We start from the raw sequence: 27,650 nt of genomic DNA on the forward strand, positions 1-27,650 counted from the left end.
TATTTTTTTTTTATACAACACGAAACACGTTTGGTGTGAAGTAGATTGTTCCTGAATATAAATTGTGTGTGGCCGTGAAAAGATAATTTAATACTAGGATTTGTGAGTTGTAAATTAATTCTTCTTTTGTTAATCAATTATATAAGCTATAGTTTTAGAGAATTATTTTAACGAAATGATTACAAACCACAACGCCAGAATTATATTCATGTACAGACGCAATAGATCCATAATGTAATACGAATCGCTAGACGCAGGGAGTTTAATGTCGCAGTCATCGGTTCATATACCTACAGCAATCTTTATTAAATACACTTAATTTGTATCCACTCAATCAGCCTTTATTTCAGATTGGAAACAGGGGAAGCGTAGTTCATGGTTATATTCAGTGCAAATACTGTAAAACAATCAAGTAAATAGCTCCCACTCTATTCGTATCCTAGTAGTGCTTTAAATAAGTGTGCCTTTCTATGACAGAGAAAGCAAGACAGAGAAGGAGATAGACAGACAGACAGAGATTCCTAAGATGTTGATAGTTGTGGAAAATTTCCCAGTATCTCTTGCTAGGTATTTCATTTATCAGAGAAAGACGATGGAACACTTGTCAATAGCTATTCCACTCTAAGCGCCAATAATCCCAATAATATATTGGTTGAACCATAGAGAAATGTAGGATTCAGAGCAGCTGTGATTAGTTAAGCTTTCTTGTTCAATGACCTTTGCAGTTCATCAGTTCATTCAAGTATGTGTGTGATAACATATTTATCACAAATGTTGAGTATTTTCACTGACAAATTTCTCATCAAACATTTTTGATATTCCTCAATCTCAGTTTATGAAAGTTCCATTAGTGAATATTTCGGGGAGGTAATAGAGTATTTAGTAATATATTATGCAAGAAGCATTTAACACACACACACACACACACACACACACACACACACACACACACACACACACACACACACACGCACACACACACACACACACACACACACACACACACACACACACGCGCACGCATAGATATTCCTCACCTGTTTTCGCCCTCCATGATCTTTTTCTCCTTCCACTCTACTTCAACTTCTGTAAACGTTCTCTCTTCTATCCATAATACATTAGTGACAGAAGTAACTGCAATAATTTGGATTCACATAGAACAGTAGTAGTGATAGAAGATTCCATGTAGTTCCTTAACGAATATTTACTTTAAATCGTCTAGATTTTGAATGGTATTCCTCATTGTACTTCTAGAATGGAAGTGACTATTGATTCTAGCAATATACAGTTGAAATTAAATCATAAAAAAATGTTCTACCATCTTGTCAGTTCAACTTGTGTAGTAAACTGGCACTTGTATCACTTTCATTAATTACAAATTGATTGTAGGTTATTTTAATTATTTTTTTTAGTTATTTTGATTTTATGACTATAATAAAAATCCTTTTTCTTATAGTCACAGGGCCTGAAACTTTGAGGAAAAGAACTAGTTGATTACATCAACCCCAATGCTCAAATGATACTTATTTGATCGACCCTGAGGGGAAGAAAAGCAAAGTCGACTTCGAGCGAATTAGAAATCTGAATGTAAGACGGACGAAATGCTGCTAAACATTTCATCCGGCGTGCTAAGAATTCCGCCAGCTTTATATAATATATGAATGAATTATGTTATTGCAATTCTTGATAAAGATTGCAACATTTTAGTTTGATGTCAAAACATGATAACAGTCAGATAACAATTAGATATCGTTTGGCTGGAGTTTATCAGTTGTCTAAGCCCTAGAGTTGCCATGGACACCGGGGTATTTACCAAGGTTTTCTTTATCGTTCCTCAGACCGGAATAAAAATGAAAACACGACTCTAATTACAGAACACGTCACTGTTTACGATGATAATTCTGAAAAATAGGCCGACTTTCAGTAAATTTTATGAGATGTTAATTCTCTCCACAGTGTTTAAATCAGAATTGAGAGGCGTTCCATTTTACATCCGTTTATTACAAAACTGAAGAGTTAATTTGTCTTTGAATAACTAAGCATGTCCGGTAAAAATTGAACTAGGTATCTCAGTAGAAAAGTGTATATAAAATTCATGAACAAATTTGTATACAGGTATAGAATTATAAGTTTACAAGCAAGATTTTAGTATAAACGTTATAGACAGTTTACACGAATATGGATCAGAAAGAGAACAAGCCTTCAGAAGATGTTGAAGCGATTACATCACAGGGTGTCATCCTCCCCATGTTACATTATAATAAATGTTTTATTGATAGAAACTAACTTAAATCATATTGGTTTCTCAATTAATCTGTATTTCACCCCATACGGATAAGCATATCGCCTTAAATCGTATTTTACGATTCAACTTAGATTTACTAACGATAAAGTCAGAGATCGTTGAGTGGAGATTAAGTCAGCGATCACATGATGAGTTTAAGTCGGCGATTAGAATTAGTGAAGAAATATAAACACACATTACGAGAGTAAAGTAACAAGCTAAATACTTCGCATTAATCAAATCTTCAAGCTTCTGTATCTGAACAGACGAGATCAAAGGCTTAAGAAACGGTAATATTATGATATTAGGAACAAGATGAATATATTAGTTCGAACATATCTTTCGTTTTATTCTATAAACAACTGTTTAAGGAACAAGTCATTATCAAAACACCAGAAAAATTAGTAATAATAAGAAACTGGACACACAACTATTTCTCCCTTTCTCTTTCTCTCTCTCGTTCTCTCTCACACACAAGTACACAAGCGCACACACACGCACATACATTCTTCCCAGATATCTTCTCCAGAGTTGAATTACTGAGCTATAATACTACATTAAAATCAGCAATCAACATTCCTCCTCCTCCTCCTCTTACTACTACTACTATTACTGGTGGTGGTGGTGGTGGTGGTTTTGGTGGTGGTGGTGGTGACAGGTAGTGTTCGCCAGCGAAAGACAAAAATCACCTATTCACTCGTAAGTTGAGGTGCTGCATACCAGACACAAATCTGCTACTTGAAACTCAACGAAATGCGTGTGTGTGTGTGTGAGTGAGTGAATAAGTATGTTTATGTGTGTTGTTGTTGCTTCTATGTGTATATGTATGCATATATATATACATACACTCACACACAGATAGACTCGCTTACAAACTTGAGGAAATTGTTAGTACAATGATTGACATATTTTAAACCAGGTTAAATATATCAATTAAGCTGACAATGTATGAAGGGTTTTTTGGAGAATTCCTAGCAACGGAGGCTAATCATGTTACTAGAAGCTATGGAAGGAATGACGCTTCTGATCTTTTAGAAGGCGCCACGCTACAGGACTTGACCCGACAACATTTTGTCAGTTATGTGAAATCACCATTGTAAATATGAGGAAAGCTGGTGGCTTGTAGTTGCCATCATTGATCTGAAAGTATAGTTAGCATTTCAATAACAGCGATTATCATTAACTGTATCATTACAGAATTACAGTTACCACTCGAAATGCCAAGCAATATACATTAAATTCCACGCCATGGAGTAGCAATGATTGAAAATACTCAATGAAAACTCATTTTCGATAAACTAAATAAATTACATTTAAGTACACATTTAAATACATTTTATTAATAAAATCTTTTTCTCTTGTGACGTTCCGTAATTTTGAACATTCGGAGGTGTCTTTCGTTATGTATTTTTAAAAACTGTCTCGGTAGCTCACGAAAAAGTAGCCCGACTTTCGTAACAGTGTAAATACAGAAATATATTTACAAGTGCTCGAAAGAACTCACCATCGTAGATTTTGAAAATGATTCACTGCTGCATCAATACAAAGCTGTGTACGTCTAATCATGTTTAGGTGCATCCGACGTAAAATAGTGACATCGAAGGCAGTGACCGTATGCGTGATATTGTCCTTCAGTTCCTGTATTACGTGCAAACGTTTTCGTGCATTCTGCTCTTCAGGTGTCCAAAGAGGTAATAATCACACACTGAATAATCAGGAGAACGTGGTGCTTGCAAATTTTTGCTTACAGTGCTTCAGCCTCACATTTCTCAACACCCGTTTGCATGACCTCCTAATTATGTGAGATGGCTGCGCCAATTTACGTGTTAATTTCTTTAGACTTCGAGTAAATCCTTTGGCAAATGTCCTGAATAACTTCTCTGACATTTGAACCCTCGAATCTCTTTGTTTTGAAGCGTTGCGCACTGACATTCAAGACCGTCTGCTTAAAATCGAGCCATGTCAGATGTGTTCAATCAGATAAAAATTTAGTATCGCTAGTGTTACAATAATACATAAGAGAGACAGTACAAAGCTACGTAGCAGTGTGACTAGAAAATAAAGGCTAATAAATTAAGAGAAAATATTGTTCTATTTTTACACCGAGTTTGATCAAATTATGCCTGCATTGTTTCAACACTGAGCAGTTGGAAACCTTGTTCAGTCTAATAATTATTGCCTTTTAGGTAGCATAACAGGATAAATTTAACCAGTGGTATGAAAAACAAAGAAAATCAACAATGGTGAAAAACATATCATTGGTGGATTTCAACTAAATCTAAAAACTAAAAATGAATTTAATGAAACACTTTTTCTTCACAGGGGCGCTCCAGAGGTCAACGGGAAATAATTTCTTCCTTACCTTTGACATTCACAGCTAAATTAAAATTTAGTATAACAGAAACTAAAATATTTATATTTATTGTTTACCATTATACTTTTATATTGTTGCACCTTTACTTGCTGCAGTTAAAATTTCCACAATAACCTAATTAAGCTAATTAAGCTAATTAAGCTAAGTAATTTAATAAAACTAAACCTTAGAACCATCAAATTTTTAATTTTCAATCAAGTGGCACGAAGTTCTAGTTACTTGTAATCGAAATATGTCAAATGCAGTATTAATTATACACAGTAATTAAGTGTTTTGCTTTTACATTAAGAGTACGTCATTAAGCAGGTAAAGTAGACCTGCATCTCATTGATTGCCATTTCATTGTTCTGTAATTTCTTTTAGAAATATGTAAATAGCGGAAAAGGCTTTTCTTTTTTAATTTTGCTTTTAAAAGACACTGACGACATTTGATCTGACAGCTTTTGCAACGGTTGACCATCATTTGATGACGCAAGGTGGGTTAATTGCTAATAACTGAAAATAAATCTGTTCAACAACTATTATTCAATACATGAATCATCTTAAAAGGTTTTAATCGTTAGCTCATACCCTCTAAACATTTTGCAAATTTCGCTTTAACTCTTAGCTGCATAAACAAGTCAAATATATTTTTAAAAGCGAGAGGAGAAGAAGGAACCTCGAACGTTAATAAAATGACAGTGCTGCACCCTTGCACGAACTTCAGATATTCAATACAGTTTGAAATACTTTACCTTTAGTTCGTGCCTGAGGCGAAATCTTTCCTAAACACAGAAACACGTACAGTTACATAGGAAACATTGTTGCATAGACACTGTAAGTTTTAGTTAGAGGACCAAATCTGTCGCCCAGTTCAAAACTTCCACCTGGTCCATGTATTCCTGAAACAGTGTCCACTTCTTTGGTCAGGTCTATTGTCTAAGGATAATTGCGTGTCATCAGCCCTGGGGAGCCTGAAAAGGGTCGTTCATGAACGCTGCTCTTCTTCGTCTGATTTAAACTATTAAAACAAAAACAAAACATCAAATATTTATATATGCTGAAACGGGACTTTATACCACACAACAACGCCTGCGCCTGTGTATATCTAAAATATTTGTTTCGTGATCTATAAACATTGCTATCACATTTTTCATTGACTTTCCTCCACTAAACAATTTGTGGTTTATTTTCCTTAAACAAAAGGGTCTACAGTTATTGAAAAGAGGAAAATTGGATGTTGTGATTTTCATGCTTTTCCAAAGAAACTTAGATTCATTTAGATTATCTGAATAAAAGACAAGATGGATATAGCCGGAACTTCCTTTGAGCAAAGGTCTACTGGATCAGGGTTGACCTGCGGTTAAACAACACTACGCTAGCATATAGAAACCATTCATTTCTAGCTTTCTTTTACTGGTACTGTGATACACGTTGGAATTGACTGAATAACACTCTCTATTTCAACTACGCTTTCTATACTACAGTGTGCGTGTATGCGTACCTGTATGTGCGAATGTGTGTGTTTGGTGTCAAATGACACTGACAGAGGAGCAGATTAAGATACAAAGTACTAAAAGGTAGACAGTCTTATAGGTACAGATGAACGGAAGTCGCAAATTACCATTTCATATCAGTTTCTTTGATTTATTGTTGCGTTTGCTCCACGAAAGTATCAGTTTCCGTGACTTGAGATTTCTGATTAACTTATTGGCATTATTTGAATATTTTGGCAGCTTTGACCGAAATATTTCTTTCATTTAATAAAGTTTCATCTTTTTCTAATCAATAACTTTTCTCCCCGTCTTCCCCTTTTGAGTGAGTATATGTGTGTGTATGCGAGAGAAAGAGAAAGAGAGAAAGAGAGAGGCAGTGTGTGTGTGTGTGTGTGTGTGCGTGCGTGCGTGCGTGTGTGTGTGTGCGTGCGTGTGTGTGTGTGTGTGTGTGTGCAGTCATGCATTCATATTTATTGGCTAACAACAGAGTATTCTCTACTTGTAGATATCGAAATGAAAATCTTATTAGAATTGCTCCATATACTTACACAAACTCACACAATTTTACACACAGACATGCACGCGCGCACGCACACACACACATTAGCACACGTAAACACACTTACACAAACACTCGTATACACACGCAAACACGCGCGCGCGCGCCCATTTCGTGGAACCAAATAGACAGACATATTTACGTAAATACACAGTTACAGAGTGTTTACTTCGTTGTCAATAATTTCTTGGATGGTTTTTTTCAACCATACTTTTCTATTGTGTAACGAAGAAAAAGCTAAACATCGGTTGAACGATTAATCTTGCTAATGACTGTAACTGTTTCACTTGATATATTCCCCGGTCGTCCTCAGTTGTTTTATTGTGAAAACACTCCATAATATCAACATTTGAAGAGTTAGTGGACTCATCAAATGTTGGTATTATGACACATTAGAGAAGTAACCCACATATATGGTTTACATTTTTAAATTGCTTTCTGGGTAATAGTACTGCCTCAGAGTCCACTTCATTCTTTATCAATATGGAATCGATTCCACAAATGGTGAAATATAGGAACTGGTTCCCTTCTATTAAACTATTTGCCCACTGAGGCCAACTGTATCTTTCACTCTTTCGAGATCGATACAAAACGTGACAGTGAAGTTTTGAAGTCGACGTAATCAATCGCTGGCATTGTGCCAAAATTTGAAATCATCATTTTTAAGCGGCGAACTGCCTGAATCGTGTGTCGGACAAAATGCGTAACGGTACTTCTTCCGGCTCTTTTCATTCAAATCCAGTCGAGATCAACTTTGTCTTTCATCCCTGTGGGGTCGATGAAATAAAGTTCCAGTTTAATACTAGGGTTGATGGTATCCACTAACTCTAAAAGCTTCTGACCTCAATCAGAAACCATTTCTACTTATCGTGTTCCTCCATTTCATGGTGGTGTGAATTATGCGAAGAGAATCGTCTCAAAACTGATCAACCAACAATAATAAGGAGTGAAGAAAGTAACAACTTCATGAGCGCAGTGCAGTTTGTGAAGACATTCGTAAACAGAAGATAAAAGGCTAGAAAGTAAAGAATACTCTACCAATTTCTAAACTGAACTTAGTTGAACTCCAAGAACTGATATGGCCGTGTGTGTTTATATCTCAACTGTTAGATTTGTCCACAGTATCATGTCTACAAAGGGGTGGGAGGAGCGGGAAGAGGTGAAACATAGCACATATTTGGCGGCAATGGAACACATTCCTACAGAGTGACTGATGAAGTTAAATTAATCATTTTCCAAAACACATCTCCATAAAGCAAAGAAGTTAAGTCTAAAATTTTTCTAAGAGATGAATGCAGTAGTTGTACTAGCAAGTAATGTCCGCATTACATCGAACACTTACTTTCATTCTGTAAATCCAGGAATTTGGAGAGCGAAATGTTTTTACGTCTGATGAAATAGCACAAAGAACAACAACAGCAACATCATCGTTTTAGTTATTTAATTCTCACTTTTCGTTCCATTTAAAATCTGTTATAGATTAGTAAGAAGTTGGATTTCGGTTAAATATCTTGTAAATAAGTTTCCTGCTAGATTTTTTGTTTAAACATGAAATGTCTCAAAGATTGTAACAAAAGTATAGAACTCGAAAAGTAAAATATATCACAATTTTTCTGGAGAATTAGAACGGTCCTATTCGGTTGCATAAAGGGTTAAAAGTTACAATTTATCACTTGTTTTTGACACGACATGATTACTTTTCGCAAAAAATTTTAAAACATTCTCAGCTAACACTGAACTAATTCTTTCACAAGAACTAATATTTATAGTTTGACAATCTATAGGAAGGGAAATAAGAATTAATAGTTTTCTCAAAGGTATCAATCAATGAACTGATGTGATTCGAAATTAAAGCTTGATTTCAATTCAATTTCCTGCAAAGATACAAGACATGGCTTTGTGGTTAATGTTTGTTTTGGGCTAGATCTTCAGCCAATACTTTATGCAAGTATCATCTAACCAAAACATCAAATCAAAGATCTCTGAGTGAAATTTTGTAGGTGGAAATTTTGTGGAAGACTTTCATATGAAAAGTTCGTGTTCGCCAGGTTTAACACCATCAATTAGTTTGGGATATTTTAAGTTTGTTATAAAAATTCATGTTAAGTTTTTCTACTCAAAGAATTACTTCCTACCATCAACCAGTCTCAGAGACCCTGCCAACGAGATAGGACTGACTATTTTTCTTACTAAGTCATTTAAGAAATGCGGTACACGGCAGCGTCACTTTAGAAGTAGATAGAAATATATATATATATATATATATATATACGACCAAACTGAGAAATGAACTTAAAAACAAAGAAAGTAAATTCTACAATACATTTAATCCAATTCTTTAGTCTCTATTTATTCTTAAACATTTGTTGTAAACAATGATGGCCACTATATATCATCTGTTCCGGCATCTAGACACAAGACTCAGTATATTTACTGTAAATCTTTGGATTCTTTGAGTTAAATATTAATTTAAGTAGTTATTAAGTAGTTATTTCTTTATAGTCTCAGTTAATAACAACGGATACGACGATGGGTAACTAGGCCTTTCACCCTATTGAAGAACGTGTTCTACACACATTATATCACTACAGAAACGCCGAATAGAATATTTAAGTCAACTTGACTTGGTCGTACGTAGTTTCAGTAATATGGTTATTCCGGTTATGGTTGAATAATAAGATGTTTCTGTTTCATAAAAAATCAATATTCGTTGTAATAAACCTGTATGTCGTTGTACCTATAGGAAATTGATAATACTAGACAGACAGACATACAACACGGATATGTAAGTAAAGAATAGAACAACAATAAGTAGATAAATAATAGAGTATGCAATGACTAAAGAATTGTTGCTAATTCTAGTTAAATTCATCTCTTGATTAACATTGTGAAAACGTTAAAACTAAGTTTCAAATCATCTCGGACGCTTCATTGATTGCGGAAAGGTGAAACCATGGGCTGGCTGCCAATGGTTTCACCTTTCGTGTGCCTCTGTGTTTGAAAATATGATTCTATTTGTGACCATGTGTGGGGACCATGTGTGGTGACCATGTGTGGTGACCATATATTCTGCCCGGATTACTCAGTTTTACTCATCATTTAATATTCATAATTGTAATAGACATATTTCCCTTCCCTTATTCTCTCTCTCTCTCTCTCTCTCTCTCTCTCACACACACACACACACACACATGGGTAGACGAAGTATATTGTGCCTACCCATACTACCCATACAACCTTCCCCGTGAATATTCGCTAATGAAGTCATGGAACACACACATATACATGTACGTACAAGTACGCATACACATACATACACGCACAGGCACGCGCACATATATATCACAAATAGCTCGAACAAGATTACGGGGCAAAGAGGAGACGAACAAATAGCACACGAAGTTAGACAGTCAAAAGCACGTAACCCTGTGTGTGCGCGTTCGTGCGTACGTGTGCGCGCGCACACGTTCATGAAACTACATGCATCAACAACACAATATAGTGTGTGTTTAGTCTTAAACTATGTGGCAAGTTGAACGTTTCCCTAAATTTTCTCACGTTCTTATATTTCGACAAACTTTTCAAGATGGATTTAAAGATTATAGAGATCTTAAGATCTTAACAGCACAGTGCGAAAGCTGGCAGAATCGGTAAGGCATCGGAAAAAAATCCTTGGTTCTTTACGTTTGGAGTTCAAATATCGTCGATACAATAAAGTGTCAGTCAAGTGCTTCGTTCGATGTAACCGGCCAGATCTTTCACTAAAAATTTCATATATTGTAACAATATTAGAAATTATTTTGGTAGTTTTATCACCACGTTAACATGGGTATATTCATTCAGTGCACTTTCTACACTCGAACCACGTTAAAGTGAGGATAAACGCTACTGTTTGCTTCGTATACTGCTGCTATCTTGAACAGAGATTTTCTAACGGACTAGCTTCCTTGTTACAAAATCAGTGATTGTATGACACTGTATTTTCTATATATTGCAAGTGAGGTTAAACTACTGCCATGCCTGGAAATGGGTACCCACCATAGAAGAGATCCAATAAGATCGAAATCACCTGGTCTTGTGGTTTCAAAGCTTGGATGGCAGGAGTTATCACCGCTTGCAATAAATATCGAGTGCGGAAAGCGCATTAAATAAACCAGCTGGAGGAGATGTCCTCCTGGGGTTAGTATTCAATGCCTCTTCTTAAGCAGCGATTATTAGGCTTTTAGTCTTCTTTTTAGGTCACCTTTGGTAAGCCACCTCCATGAAGCTTCCAGGTCTTTTAATTTGTTTCTTTCACGGTGGAACTGACCATGGAATCCCATGCGGAGTAGGGTTTCTTCTCTCTCGTTGGCTACACGTGATCGGAATTCATAAGCATTCTCAAGTCCATTTTTGGTAAGTCTTTCTGAATTAGCAACATGCTGTAGCAGGTCTTGATTGCTGTTTACCAAATATTCTGCCATGTTTCTTCTTTCATTGTTAATGCGCTCCCGTACGCTAATCAGCCCACGTCCAAATTTACACCTCTTCATACATTCGCATTAGGGTGGAGGGCACCATGTATTGTCATTGTCTTTCGGGTAGTGCCATCGAGTTGGTTAATCTCCGCTTGTGTCTATTTCAGGATGTGTGCGTTGTAGCGGACTATAGCAACAGCCCATATGTTGATGGAAGTCACAAGATTCCTTGAGTTGAGTTTTGATTTCAAGAGAAGTTTCATTTATCTGTGAAAGATATTGTCCAGCTCCAGGATCCCAAGGTACTTGTACCCATCATCATCCGGGTCTTCCATTCTCCCTCCGTTTCGCACTTCTATGCCCCTACAATCTGCTCTTTTTCCCAGTTTCAAAGTGAGCACCGCACACTTCGAGATACCGAATTCTATCCCTATATCCTTGCTTCACATCCAGCCTCTTCATTTCAGGCTCTGTTTTTGCGAACAGTATTAAATCATCCATGAAGAGAAGGTGGTTAAGACGAGGTCCATACTTTCTCAGTTCATAGGACGCAGTGACTTTGCGTAGAGCTACAGAAAGTGGGATCAAGGCTATAACAGAAAGCAAAGGTAAACAAGAGTCTCCTTGGAAGATACCTCTTTTGAGTGTTATCTCGGCTAAGTCCTGGTTGTTACAGAAAAGACGTGTTTTGCAACTAGGCATGCTGTTTTCAATCAGTTCAAACATGTTCTCAGTTATTCCTTGTCGAGTGTTTCCAAAATCTACGAATGCGGCAATATGTCATAAGCCTTATTATTATTATTATTATTATTATTATTATTATTATTATTATTATTATTATTTTATGTTTGACTTTTGTTTTGCATTTGTACAAGTTGGATCCAAGTTTCACCCAGAGACCTCAAGAGACAACAAGTTAGAAGTTCATGTAGGTGTTATGCCTAGGGTACCATATATTTGGATTTGTACAGTTTTGTTCAAGTGAATGTTTAAGAAACCATAAGAAAATTATGTGTTTGCTTTAAAATTTGAGATCACATAGACAGTATTTTACGTAGGATATGGGCAGTTCCCACGAGCACTATCTTTTGAACTTCAGCCATTTTGGGGTTTCCTGGAATCTGATTTAGGTAGTAATCAGCCCGTTTCGCTGTCATTCCCAGGGCACCTATGACAATAGGTATTGTTTTCGTCTTCAGATTCCACATTTTGCAAATTTCTATTTCAAGATCTTTATATTTGCTCAGTTTTTGGTAGGTCTTGACAGATACGTTTATATCGATTGGGACAGTCATATCATTGAGGAGGCATGATTTTTGTCTGAAGTCTTTCAGTATGATGTCTGGCCTATTTGCGTCTATCTTTCTGTCAGTTTGAATGGTGAAATTCCAGAGGAGTGCAATGTGATCATTTTCAAGTACTGGGGGTGGTTTGTGTTCCCACCAGTTTTTATCATGGGGCAAGTCCAGGTTTTTGCATATTACCCAGTGAATATATTGTGCAGCTCTATCATGTCTGTTGAGATACTCTGTAGGCGCAAGCAGACTGCACATGGAGACAACATGATCGATGGTCTCATTTTGTTGTTGGCATATACGACATAATGGGGAGCTGCCGTTCTTTAATATGTTGGCCTGGTAGTTCTTTGTAGGTAGGCATTGATCTTGGGCTGCTATGATAAACCCCTCTGTTTCTGATTTCAAGCCAGAGGCCATTAACCATTGGTAGGTAAGGGCTTTGTCAATATCTGCATTATTCGCTCTCTTTGGGTATTTGCCATTGAGAGGTTTTCCATGCCATTTTTCAGTCATAATAGCTAAGGCAGCAATTTTAGCACGGGTTTTCAAGCGCTTAGCTTTTTCTGCAGGTGTTTCTAGTTCGTCTAATTCTTGAATTTGTTGCAATTGGAATTCACTTAGATATTCCTTTGCCTGTTTTGTTACTGAGTAGGATGCTTTCTTGCTTTCATATTTTAAGACAAGTTTTAGCATCCAGTCCTCAGAGTTTTTCAGATAGGTGTCTAGGCCAATTGTGGCTACCTTCATTGATAATGCCAGCTGTAAAAGTCCTCGGCCTCCTTCTTTTCTTGGCAGATAAAGACGTTCTATATCTGCCTTAGGGTGGTGCATTCTATGCATTGTCAACAGTTTTCGTATTTTTCTGTCAACATTACATATTTCAGTAATTGACCAGTTAACGATGTTGAAACTGTAAGTCACGACTGGTATGGCTAGAGCATTGATCGCTTCGATCCTGTTTCTCGCGTTCAGCTCTGTCTTCAGTATTGCTCTCACCCTGCGATAACATTCTCTTCTGATCCTTTCCCTCATCATTGAGTGCTTGATATTGTCCCCTTCAATTACCCCTAGGTATTTGTAGCTCTCCGCTGGTTCTAACTCTTTTATGACATTTTGCTGGTCAAGGTTCACATTAGATGTATTTGTCATTTTTCCTTTGATAAAGGTAGCTTTTGCACATTTATCAAGGCCAAATTGCATCCTCATGTCATCACTGAATTGTTTAACAATCGCTAGTAGGCCTTTGAGTTGTTGGTCATTTTTTGCAAAGAGCTTTAAATCATCCATGTAAATGAGATGATTTATATTTTTATCAAATATTTTATAACCATACTGTGCATCATTGAGCAATTTTGAGAGCGGTATTAGGGCTAGACAGAAGAGGAGTGGTGATAGTGAATCACCCTGGAAAATGCCACATGAAATTCTTACATCTCCAGCATTTAGAGATTCATTGTCATTGTTCAACATCAGTGTGGTTCTCCATGATCTCATACTTACAGATAAAAAGTTTCGCAGAGTGGGAGCTATTTTATACATTTCCAGACATTTCCTAATCCAGCTATGTGGTAGGCTATCAAAGGCCTTTTTATAGTCTATCCAGGCTATTGACAAGTTTTTGTGTCGCTTGTGACAATCTTCTAAGATCATCTTATTGATGAGTAGCTGATCTTTACAACCATAAGATCCACGTTTACATCCCTTTTGCTCATTAGGGAATATGCTACTTTCTATTAAAAAACTATAGGTGTACTCGGTTAGGACAGATGTTAGTGTCTTATACATTGTTGTTAAGCAGGTTATGGGGCGATAATTTTTTGGTTCGTTTGTTTCCTCATTTTTTGGAAGCAGGAATGTTAAACCATTAACTAGCCAAGAGGGCATCAAACTAGGATTTTGCAAAACATCGTTGTAAAGTTTTGTTAGCAGTTCATGGCTTTCTGGGAAGGCATTCAACCAGAAGTTAGGAATTTTATCCTTTCCTGGAGACTTCCATTTGCTTGACCTCCTGAGAGCAGATCTTATATCTTCTACCTTGACCCCCTCCCACTTTTGCTCCTCTAAGGAGTCTAGGTCTGTAGATATTCTATCAATCCAAGGGGCCTTTTCATTGTGTGTTTTATCTTCTGCCCAGATTTTATTCCAAAATTCTTGCACTTCTTCTTTTGATGGGACAGACTTTATTGTTACTGGTGTTTTCCCTATCTTCCTGTAGAAACCTTTGGGGTTATTTTTGAACATGTTATTATCTCGGAAGAATCTAACACGCTTTTCATACCTTGCTATGCGGGCAGCTTTAGCACATACCTTTTGCTTGATGGTTTCTATGGTGGCATCAATGTCAACTATGGTTTTCATATTATATTTTTTCTTTAGTTTATGGGTCTTTGTAGGTTTGATACTCTTGTCAAATTTAAGGTTTTTCAAACATTCTATGTCAGATCTAAGCAGCTTAATTTGGTGTTGAATGCGTTCTTGCCAAGAAGGCTTTTTGTGGGAGTGTTGTCTTTTTCTAATCTTTTCACCACATAGAATCGTTGAGATTCTTGCGGATGCATAGTACAGGTGGTTGAGATCTGTAATATCAACATCATTAGCTGAAATTATATCCTTAAGTGCAAGGCGGATTTTACCAATTATTTTCAGGTTTTGGTTAGAATTGCGAATTTTGGGGAGAGTGTCGCGTTCATTCATACTAGTTTCTTTAATTTTCAGCCATTCAATCATGATTTGATTTTTTAGATCATGTAGTTCTGTTGCGTCGATTTCTGTATGACTTCCTTCATCTATTTGATTTTCACCTGCATTAGTGTTTATGGTTGGTTCAGAGAGTATTTCACTTTGCCTATCAGTTACCTTAACTCTTTCAATCATTACTGTATTTTCATCAGCCTTGGGCTGGTTTATAATTATTTCCTCTGTACTATCTTCTTTATCTGCAGTTTCATTGTTTTTATCCTTTACTGCTTGCTTAATTTGGTCAATCTCTACTTCAGTTAGTAATTTTTTTTTCATAATGTTTCTTCTGACGTTGGCAAGTTTGTTACTGTCTATGTAGGGTCTTACTTCAAGGTGTTTCTGTCTCCAGTTTAAGTAGGTTTGTACAGTATTAGATTTATCTGTAGGGAAATATATGGCATGGTAGAAGGCTGTAAGAACTTCTTTATTATCTTCCCTAGACCATTTTTCATTCTTTTTCTTTTGGTTATTTGATGACGAGCATGGATGGCCATCTGTTGGAATATTCCGGTTGTGGGGTACTTCCAGCTCCTGTGTGTCGGGAAGATTTGAACCAGTAGCAGATTTCTCGTCTCGGATCTGGTTCATTATCCGAGTAAGTGGTCCTTTATAATCCGGTCTATGACCATTGCGGTTTATATTTTGTTTTATTAACAGTGAGGCATAACAAGCTTCGACGTTGACGCTAGGGGACGGATCTGTCTGCTTAGGGTACATTTTTTGAGACAACACCGTCTCCGAGCTCTCGTGACGTAGCTTCTTAAGGCTAGCAGATCTATTTCGAGTAAGTGGCCCTTCGTGATTCGGTCGATGACCAATCTGGTTTGTGATCTGCCTTGTTATCATTGAGGCATGACGAGCTTTGGCGTTGACATTAGGGGACGGATTTGTCTGTTTAGGGTCAGTTTTTTGAGACAACACCGTCACCGAGTTCTCAGCATGTAAACATTGCTCGTAGCGTAGTTTTTTAAGGCTAGCAGATCGGTATTCATCTGTATTTTTTTTGTTGATAGATTTATCTCCGGGCATAGTGTATTTTTTTGTGTGTGTGTGTGTATTATTATTATTATTATTATTATTATTATTATTATTATTATTATTATTATTATTATTATTTCTATTTATTATTAAAAGGTATTTTTAAATGTTGTTTAGTTTCAACTTTTGTCTTGTACTTGAGATAATCATAAATATGTGAGGATTGAAGGGAATAGTAGCAGGAATTATTATCATTATTATTATTATTATTATTATTATTATTATTATTATTATTATTATTATTATTATTATTATTATTATTATTATTATTATTATTTTGTGTTTGACTTTTGCGTTGTATTTGCACAAGTTGACTCCAAGTCTCACCCAGAGATCTCATGAGACAAAAAGTCAGAAGTTCAAGTTGGTGTTATGCCTAGGAAGTCATATATTTGGTAGCTCCTTGTAGGGAGGCATTGATCTTGGGCTGCTATGATAAAACCTTCTGTTTCTGATTTTCTGATTTTCTGATGAGACGACCTAACATTCCGAGAGTTAAATATCTTGACGAGCGACTCAGTGCCGCTCCGACGGCAACATGTGAACTGTCATCCAATAATTACGTCAAGACACTAACTACATTTTCAGCTCTGATTCTCTTTCAGTTAATTTCTCTCCATTTACACAGTGAAAATAAAGATAGTCTTGACAGCTGAAACATTATTGGAGAGAAAGTTACAAAATAAATAAATAAATAAAAGCGGGTTGGGTATTGGAATTTCATTATAATACAAAACATTAAAATATTCCATTCGCAACTGTCTTTTAATGCTCACCTTAGTTATAACATAGATTAGGACGCCCATGTCTACCTTACATCATACCTGACATAGACACCTGTTTTCTGTTGACTTTCTCGGAGAGTTACATAGACACATTCTTCTATTCATATTGACAAATCCTGTTAAAACAGTTATCAAAGATTGGCAGCCAGTTATTAATCCTGTTTCGCTATTTCACGTCGGAAAAGATTGCCTGTCAAAGATGCACGAGTAAACAAGCAAGACATGCCAATTTCTGGGTTTCCAGTGGAGTCGAATTCTTAGTTTTAACAGGGTTTCATTTGTAAATGACTCTTTGTTCGTTCAAGTATGAAGTAACATGTATGACTCTAAAACGATACTAGAGAGAGGTCATCTACGTAGATGCTATGAGGAGCAACGTTTGCATACCGGTGAATGAGTGCATGTGTGTGTGTGTGTGTGTGTGTGTGTGTGTGTGTGTGTGTGTGTGTGAGAGGGAGGGAGAGAGCATGGGCGATAGTAGTTGGAGACGGGACGGTGTGTTCATGGGAATGTAATATGTAACCAATGAGGAGTGTGTTATACCACAGTATTAAATTCTTGTCGCTCATATGTTGAGTGTTTCCATGTAAATTAGTTGTATATGTGTATATATACACTGACACATCACAAAGACATATGCAGATATGTATGTATATACGGTTGTGCCTTGTAATTTAACACACACACCAGTAAAATATCCTGAGGATTCCCTATTTCAAGAGAGGTTTTTTTTGTCATCTGAAAGACCATCTGCAGGGAAAGCCTCAGCATCTGGCTACCCCACTCGAGACCGTTTGCGTAGACACATGTCCTTGAAGAGATCGCATGCGGAACAACAGGCCTGCTCATTGGTGAACTGTTCTGTCCGCGACACCAGAAAGCGTCTGCAAACATACGTGCTATACTAGAAACATTGTTCCAAATGCGGTAACTATTATATCGGTAGTACGCTCCGACGTTCCATATCCGACTTAAGGAACACCTGACTATAAACGCGTCTTCCTGCCGCAAGCACATAATCAAACGTGGCAAAACCACCAATGAGATAAGCGCCTCCATACTGACCACGGAGAGAAATAGAAGAAATCTCCGTGTCAAGGAATCTTTACTGATCTACCGATTGCAACCACGACCAGATTCATCACCACTACGACGCTTTCTTGTGTATACAATCAGATCAGTAATTCCACTAACCGATATCTGAATGTATTTTGAAATGTTATAATATTGTATCAGTTTTCATAAAAACTCTGCTTTAGCAGGGTTTGGAGAAAATGTTTTTCACCAGAACATTTTCTCATTAAAAGTTGAGCATGAAATGTTTTAAATATAATATTGACATTCTTCCTTGTTGCTGGCAAGCAATCAGCGCACTAAGTATTGAAATATTTCCTATGGTAACAAATTAGTGAGAGCTAACGATGAAACAGATTTCAACCCCTATTCTCCACTTGTCAAATGTTCTTAACATCATAGCGTCAAATTTTTCTCGTAAAAGTTTTTCTTCTAAAGTAACAGGTGTCTTTGGTACACCTGTTCGTAACTGAAGACATTTCCTTCCATAGAAGTAAAGTAATAGAACTGTTATGCATTTGAACACCTGCACGTAGGGAATATGTGTTTCAACATGCGTCATCGCGCTCTAAACATTGTACAGAGCATCTATTGTAAGGCTGAATCTATACCTGCTGCACTTTATGACGATATACTGCTATACTTACACATGTAGACTTATAAACGCGCGTGCACACACACTCATATACACACATGGTTAATTCTAAATCATAAGTTTCACATGTAAGACACAGCATCTATTTTCACATCGTTTAAAGTTATAACTTTTTTTTAAATCAGTAAAATTTGCAGATTCGTTTTTTACTGTGATATTAAAATAGGGATAATATATATTTTTACTGATAGTATTAAAATAGGGAAATAGAAATTCCATTTTCCCAACGGGAATTCAAATAGTTAACGTAGAATTAGCAAAACACTTGCCACTTCCGTTGTTTATAACAATGAATTAAACCCCCAAAAATACCACATGATAATATATCATGTGGTATTTGTTTGCGACTAAGAAGACTTAGCTGTTCAGGATTAAATTATTTGGTAATAGATACCAATAACAATCTCAATATGATGTCCCCACGTAACCTATTAACGTGATTACTCAACACTCTTTTAGTGGATTGTTCTATAGGAAGGAACTGTGCCTTTGGCCTTCGTAGACCAATGATCTTGATTCCAGAGAGAGATATTTTCTTGTTATAGTTGTTTCGTATCTCTGGCCAGTCTTAATGGAGCGAATCAGTGACAGAAACTTGGTGAGTATTTAGTGTGACCTATATATTCAGCGCTCTAGATATACCATGCCAATGTCTAAAGGGATATTTTTACTGTTGGATACATCTATAAGCTGATTTTTTTCTTTTTCTTTGAGAACATTTACGAAACAAGTTTGTTTATTATGCCCAGCGTATCATTTGAAAACTAACCTTTACAAATGTTTCTGTCATATCTTTTATATCATCCCTGTCTCGTGGAAACCAGTCTGTCCAGCAACTGTGCAAAATAACAACTTTCAAGGATTTACCGTATATTTAAACACGTCAATTTATCAAAACAGAAAATATCATCTTGTTTAGATAAAATGTACAGGTGTGGGTCGCTGTCGTCAATATTTTGAATACTGCAATGTTATCAGATTCATAACATTAATCTCTATTTTAATGAGAAAATTAGAATCAGAATATCTCAATCCCATGCACTTTTATTTCAAGAATTCAACTTACATCAACTTTTATCACTAAGTCATATATAGGTAATGGCAACGTTGATTATCACACAGGAAATATCACACAGGAAATATCACACGGGAAATGTCACACAGGAAATATCAAACAATACAAAAGTTATCCTAATTGGTTTTTAACAAATTATTTGTTGATGAATTCGTATGAATGGTGAAGTCATTTTCCAATGACGAAATACTACAATGATTAACACATTTGCATTTAAATATCCGGGAATGTATTAAGAATGGATATGTAGGTCATCGTTCTCATTCTCGCTGTTCACCGTGCACATAACATTACCGTGTTATAATAAACATAATGTAATCATATTGTTACAAACCTTAGCATATATTGATATACACATTTACATATCATATATATATATATATATATATATATATATATATATATATATATATATATATATATATATATATATATATATATATATATATATATATATATATATATATATATATATATATATGTATGTATGTATATATATATGTATATATATATATATATATATATATATATATATATATATATATATATGATAATAATTTATAAATAATAATTGTTAAAAACGAAATGATAGTAAACGTTGTAAATGATATTTTCATCGTAACACTGTTACATTCAGGTTTTCTCTTCCTCTTTCTCCTTTCCATCATTTCTTTGTTTCTATATCAATTTTTGTCTACTTTCTTACTATTTCTTCGTTTCTTTGTACATTTTTATCTCTTGCTTTTCTTTCCAAATTATTTTTGCATAGTGACTGGAATGTTGATATAAGATTTTAATGTTGATTTAAGGAAAAGAATGTCGATTCAGCTAAATTCGTTAAAAGTACTGCTTTTATTTGTTGCCTCTGAATATTGAAAGACGCAGACGATAAAAAAAGAGAAAACTATTCGGGTCTTTTAAGCAACACTTTCGATGACAACCATTTTAACTGCATATGCCACTAGGGTTCACTCACTTGAATCAGTGTTGATGGCTTTGTCGGTCACGTCGCTGCAATTTTTGTTTATGCGTGCAATCTCGTTTCTCACGTATGCGGCTTTGGCTCTGGTGGGTAAGGCTGACTGGTAGGGGACGAAAAGTTTTTTATTAGCGGCTTTTCTTTAGAAGTTGGTAAATATGGAGCCTTCCTCTGTGATCCTGATATATATATATGTATATATATATAAATGTGTGTGTGTGTGCATAAAGCGTAGAAGAACGCCATTTTACCTGTGAATACAACCTACTAGATAATTTCAAAGAGTGAAGTTTATATGGCCCTGTCTTGTATTTGTATTCTTTAGCCCACGGGTTGTTATTGCTTGATATTGAGATTCATTTCAGCCAAAATCTACAAAATAGTTTTAAGAGTAAAATTATAGAATCCGGTGTTATTTCAAGACATCAGGCTCGGCTGCAACTAAGAGACGTGTCCTTTCTTCAGCACTATCAACAAGAAAAACACTATAACGAAAACATCAAAGGAATGAGGAAATTTCTTTGTTTTCATTTCTGAAGAATTTCTTGGAGAATAGTAAATGTAGGCGTCATGGTTTTGCCAGAAATGTGTTGAAAGGCGATCGTTATCATTTCCCACATGTTTATCCTAGCAATTCTGCCGAAGGAAAACAGTTTCCGAATATGAACAAAAATATTTTGCTTTTAAAATGATGGTATTTGAAGATGTTTTTGGTGCAGCAGACTCAAATAAAGGAAAAAATAGAATTTGTGTTAATGTGAAATGTCTGTGAATGCGTTAAACTGTTTTAGGCATTCAATAGTTGAGATACGTAAAATTTTGTGCCTCTATATATTAGGAACACCGCACACACATGCGCGCGCGCATCTAACTATGATACTATTTTGTTGTTTTGTGTTTGAAGCTACTAAATACTGAGTTCAAATCCTTGTTACTGTACTACTGCTTGTGCTGAAAGAATGTTATATTCTCCTAAATAGACGATGTTTGAGAGAAATACCATGTAGTAATTTTGGTTCCTTTGACAAAGAATTATGAATATAAGTACAACGAGGTTGGTGGTCCTTATTACCTAGAGTTTACTTCAAGACAAGGGGATTGCTATCTGTAAAATTTAATCACTAACCTTCACATAGATACTGGCTTTCTGAGTCATCCCGTTCTCAACGGCATCATGAATCTAAAAGAAGTGAAATATTTCCAGAGAGGAATCGAAACATCACTAACCGTCATACTCAACAATAGTCGTATACAAACAGATACTATAGAACCTGAATCGACTGTTAAATTATGAAGAGTTCATTCATTTATCTTATGCAACGAAATATAGTTACAGTGACCGGATGATGAGTGTATAGGAAGAGGCGTATCCATGGTCATTCCAAGTCTGCAGGAAGGGGCCATTTTCAAGGTTTGAACAGGTAAGACGGGACAATGTTTCCTTCAAGACCAGTGATATTAATGTGGCTGATGTTCCATTTAAAGTGTTGAAAGTTGACAGGTGCAGGAAAGACATAGGCACAGATTTAATTCCAGAGAAGTAGAAGGACGGAAACTGGCTAATACGGGTTCAGAGTAGGGGACATGATAAAGGTAATAAGATTGGGAGTTACATGTATGACGGGGACGCCTGAGAGAAGACTTGGTTTTTCTTCGAGTAATCATTAAGGTGAACTTGTAATTACATCAGTATTTGGAAGAGTGAATATATATATGACAAGCAAGGGAGGCATAGTTCCCTACAGCATCTGGGTCATAGCCAGGTCACCAGTGATTTCGCATTTGATTAATGCTCGTTAGTGGCTTTCTCGTAGCTATGAGTTGTTTTGACTCTTATTTCTAGCAATGATGATGCTAACTAGTACTCTTTGTCACTTTATTGACGTCTATACTTCTTCTTTTCGGTTATAAATTGCGAATAAACCACATTTCGGTTGTAAATTGCGAATTATACACACACAGACATAGATATTAATAAATAATATATATATATGCATATATGGGTACGGGACGTTACCAATTGTGTGAACAACGAGACAATACGTAGACACAAGGGTTAAATACGTAAACAACGAGAGAAAAGAAATGGAAATCAGGACAAGTAAACGCAGAGAAACGACCTTTCATCAGTTGTCGGCTGTCTATCTACTCCGCACTTCGAGCATTCACCGACAATATGAGTCTTCAAAGACTCATAGGATTTATGGAGGGTCAAAGTTGGGAACAAAAACAGGATAGTGGATACATACAAGAAAACCGAACGAAAACGAATCTGTGTATGTGTGTGTATGTATGTATGTATGTATGTATGTATGTATGTATGTATGTATGTGTGTATGTATGTATGTATGTATGTATTTATATGTATGTCAATGAGTACACTGGTAGACCTAGTTAGCAATATTGTTACTATTTTATGGCCTTTTTTCTCCTTCAGCTATTTTTCTATTTCTTATGTCGAATATACTTCAAATTATTGGCATTCTTTCGTTTCAGGACTCATACCATGTTGTATATCACCTGTATGTGGCTTATATCACTTTCTGTCCAGGTAACGTAATCGATCTTCCTTTAATCTTTTACATCGTTATTCCTATTTCTTTAGTCTGACCTCTCCAAATTTTCTCTTACGGTTTCTTTTCACCCACGAAAGCACTAAGTAATGCTGAAACACATCGTCTCCTGTCTTTATGCGAAATTATCTATCAACTTCCAACTTGATCGCGTCGTCTTCAAGTTACGGTTCAGCTTCCAATGGCATATACTTCTGACATATTCAGTTCGCACACACACACACACACACACACACACACACACATATATATATATGTATATGTATATGCATATAGATGTATATATATATATATATATATATATATATATATATATATACAGAGAGAGAGAGAGAGAGAGAGAGAGAGAGAAATGAAGGAGAACAAAGAGAGACGCGTCATATGGATGGAGGTTTGATTATTTAAATGAAATGTAATAATATACAAATATATATATATATATATATATATATATATATATATATATATATATATATATATATATATATATATATGTATATATATATGTATGTGTATATATATATATATATATATATATATATATATATATATATATATATATATATATATATATATATATATATATATATATATATATATATATATAGAGAGAGAGAGAGAGAGAGAGAGAGAGAGAGAGAGAGAGAGGGACAGACTAAGTTATTCTATAGAAAGATATACCATTATCTAGATATCATTAAATAGATGCCAGCATATAAATGATAGGTACGTCATTACTATGAGCATAATCACCATTATAAAGGTAGACATTTATACTTATTGGTACATGTGTGTATATGTGTGTGTGTGCATCTCTGTGTTTGTCCCCCAACACTTGCTTGACAACCGACATTGGTTTGTTTACGTCCCTACAACTTAACGTTTCAGTAAAAGCGAACGACAGAATAAATTACAGGCTTTAAAAAAGGTACCGGGGTCGGCTCGTTCAACTAAAAATTGTACAAGGCGGTACCCCATCCCATCAAATATAGATATTAATGATCATTATTAAGAGTAAAGTATCGCTATGTAGAGGTTGCTGTCATGTTTAGAAAAAAGCATTGTGTTGAGAGATGTATTCTTTATATATTTCTAGAAATGTTACTACAGAAATAATTAACAGCTGAATGAAAATACTGAAGATTTAAATGAATTATCGGATCTATTTCAAAACGGGGGCACCAGTATTTTCTTAAAGAAACACTAACGAAACACTTTGAAACTTGGGACACTGGTAGAATGTGTCATATAAAACATCTTTTACTCTTAGTCTTCTTAACAAAAAAACGTACATCGCAAGTTATTCCATGTTAAAGTTGTCGTATTTCTGTAATTTCAACCAATCGCTGACGTCTATTCAGCTGAATAGAGTTACTGCTGGGCGGTCATAAAAATGTTATTCCCTGTGACATATTTCATCCGGTTTAATCGTAATTTATACGCATATATTGTTTATATAATAAATTACGCTGTGCGTATCTATGTGTGTAACAATTTTAGAGTTCGGATTCTAGAGTTAGGGTAAGTTTTAGGGTTAGAGTTAGGGTTAGGGTTAGGGTTAGGGGATTAATACGATATACACCGTTACAGCGCTAACTGTTTTCAACTGAATAGACGTCAGTGATTAGTAGAAATTATCGAAATAAGACAATTTTTTACATGAAATAAATTCGAATACAAAATTTTTTTTCTGTTCTATAACACAAAATAGATAAGTATACGAAGTTTGAAAGTCTTTCGGTACCAAAAACACTACATAAAGCATAAATGAAAACTGGTGCCCCCGTTTTGAAATAGATCCGAATTATTTACTTGTGACTTTTTTTTTTATTATTTCGTTTAAGTTAGGAATACAGACAGACCTTTCGAAATAAGTTAAATGTCTTTGTATGCATAGAGATTTCATTGCTTAGATAAACATGCGAGATAAAAGTATCACACTACATATAGATGGCTCACTATATGTGTATCACACGCAAGCGCGCGCATATTCAGATCAAGAGAGAGAGAGAGACAGAGAGAGAGAGAGAGAGACAGAGAGAGAGAGAGATGTTATTCTATAGATTGTTCATACCAACCCACTGCAATCTACATTACATTCTTATCTAAAATACTTTCCGAGTATTTATCGCGCGTCAGAATATAGAGTTGCTTCCCCTGCTCTGAACCACCTCTATTTCAGTCCGTTTATGTTTTGATAGTCACTGCTCGGAAGAATCGAGAGCGGACACTGCTAGACAGGATAATTCAACCATATTCCATTTATATATTTTAATTTCAATTTCAATAGAAATAGGCGTAGGAGTGGCTGTGTGGTAAGCAGCTTGCTTACAAACCACATGGTTCCGGGTTCAGTCCCACTGCGTGGCACCTTAGGCAAGTGTCTTCCACTATAGCCTCGAGCCGACTAAGACCTTGTGAGTGGATTTGGTAGACGGAAACTGAAAGAAGCCCGTCGTATATATGTATGTATATGCATCAGGCCATTTATTATTATTATTCAGTAGTTTTATTTTTATAACCTGCTTCCACTTCACTATCGAGCGCAGCTCTGTGTGCCTTGGTTATGTGCTGTGGTTTGCTGTGATGCAAACCACAGCACCTACCCAAGGTGCTATTATTATTATTATTATTATTATTATTATTATTATTATTATTATTATGGCCGTCAACCTGGCAAGCCACGCTTGCAGTCAGCGAATTGGCAGTTTTGTTACATCGCAGGATAAGATATTTGTTCCGACGCTCTGTTCCGGCACTAAATTTATGTTGCTAATATTGTATTTTTATGTTGCTAACAAACCTAGTGTGTATTCACGTTGTTAATGTCTTTACATTTATGCTAATACCTCCCGCGATATTCATATTGCTAATGCACTCATACAGTATATCCTTTGAATTCGCTTATGGGAAGGGTTTTGAATATGCATATAAAGCTCCTATTTTATTATGCCGGCTACAGCAACACCAGTTTTTTGGGGTTTTTTTTTTATCGTTTCGAGCTGTGCCAATATAATGTAGGATAAATATAATAATAATCCTTTCTACTATAGGCACAAGGCCTGGAATTTATGGGGGGGGGGGGGATAATCGATTACATCGACACCAGTACTTGACTGGTTCTTAATTTATCAACCCCGAAAATATGAAAGGCAAAGTCAACCTCGGCGGAATTTGAACTCAGACGTAGCAGCAGATGAAATACCGCTAAGCATTTCGCCCGGCGTGCTAACGATTCTGCCAGCTCACCACCTTCGTAGTAATAGTAATAATAATAATAATAATAATAATAATAATAATAATAATAATAATAATAATAATAATAATGAGAAGAAGAAGAAGAAGAAGAAGAAGAAGAAGAAGAAGAAGAAGAAGAAGAAGAAGAAGAAGAAGAAGAAGAAGAACCCTTGGATGAAATTTATGAATATTGTAATGCATCGCTACGCGCGATTCCACATATCACGTGTCCCTTAAGATCATAGTCCGTATTCCTGAGATGTTTACAGTACAGTCACGCATTCATTTCCCCGAATGTTCACGCATCCGTTTCTTCAGGCGATATGACATTAACGGATTTTAACTGAGGGTTATTTATCACTTTTGACCAATGAAAGTGTTAATTGGGGAATGCGGACATTTCTGTTTATATTTGGTGGGGAGAAGTAGAATGTGAAGGAAAGTAAGGAAAGAATGGTAGTTATAAGGAGATGGAGGTGAGTTGTGTTGATCTTGGACTTATTTTGATATTTGAGCATACAACTGTCAGGATGGGTCGAATAGTTCTTTGGTTTGACCTTATTCACAGCATGTATCTCTTCAGTTGAATTCAGGAGTAGTCGGGTCACTCAGTAAGCGTACATTGAAATTAATGTTGCTAGTGCTTTCTTAAAACTTACTGAGCTAATACCCACAATCGATGTGTATTATGAGATGCAAACATACATACATACATACATACATACACACATACATACACACATATATATATGCAGGTATGTATATTTGTATTATTACATGATCGAACGCGCGCGTCATCAGTGCAAGTAAGTTTTAACTTTATATTTCTGACGCGACTCTATCTATCTTTGTATCTTTCTCACCCTCTCGTTCTTCCTTCTGTTGTTCTTTCCCTCTCCCCTTCATTACTATATATATATATATATATATATATATATATATATATATATATATATATATATATATATATATATATATATATATATATATATATATATATATATCCCTGTCTCTCGTTGCTCACCTATATTCTACTTCCTCCCCTTTT

General features: G+C 35.6%; 1 protein-coding gene across 4 annotated transcripts in view; it reads left to right on the forward strand.

Annotated features, from left to right (window-relative positions):
* Positions 1–27,650, forward strand: part of LOC106870936 (thrombospondin type-1 domain-containing protein 4) — a 131,757-nt gene that overhangs the window by 12,641 nt on the left and 91,466 nt on the right. For 2 of the 4 annotated variants that reach the window (XM_089360998.1, XM_089360999.1), the window contains exons 2-3: positions 11,317–11,451; positions 23,289–23,343. In XM_089360998.1, coding sequence (XP_089217124.1) covers positions 23,299–23,343 — 45 coding nt within the window. In that variant the 5' untranslated portion in view covers positions 11,317–11,451; positions 23,289–23,298. The remainder of the gene's footprint in view (positions 1–11,316; positions 11,452–23,288; positions 23,344–27,650) is intronic. The other 2 variants (XM_089360997.1, XM_014917177.3) reach the window with 1 other exon arrangement.

This window comes from Octopus bimaculoides, chromosome 12, assembly GCF_046866305.1.
Source record: "Octopus bimaculoides isolate indiv1 chromosome 12, ASM4686630v1, whole genome shotgun sequence".
Taxonomy (NCBI): Eukaryota; Metazoa; Mollusca; class Cephalopoda; order Octopoda; family Octopodidae; genus Octopus; species Octopus bimaculoides.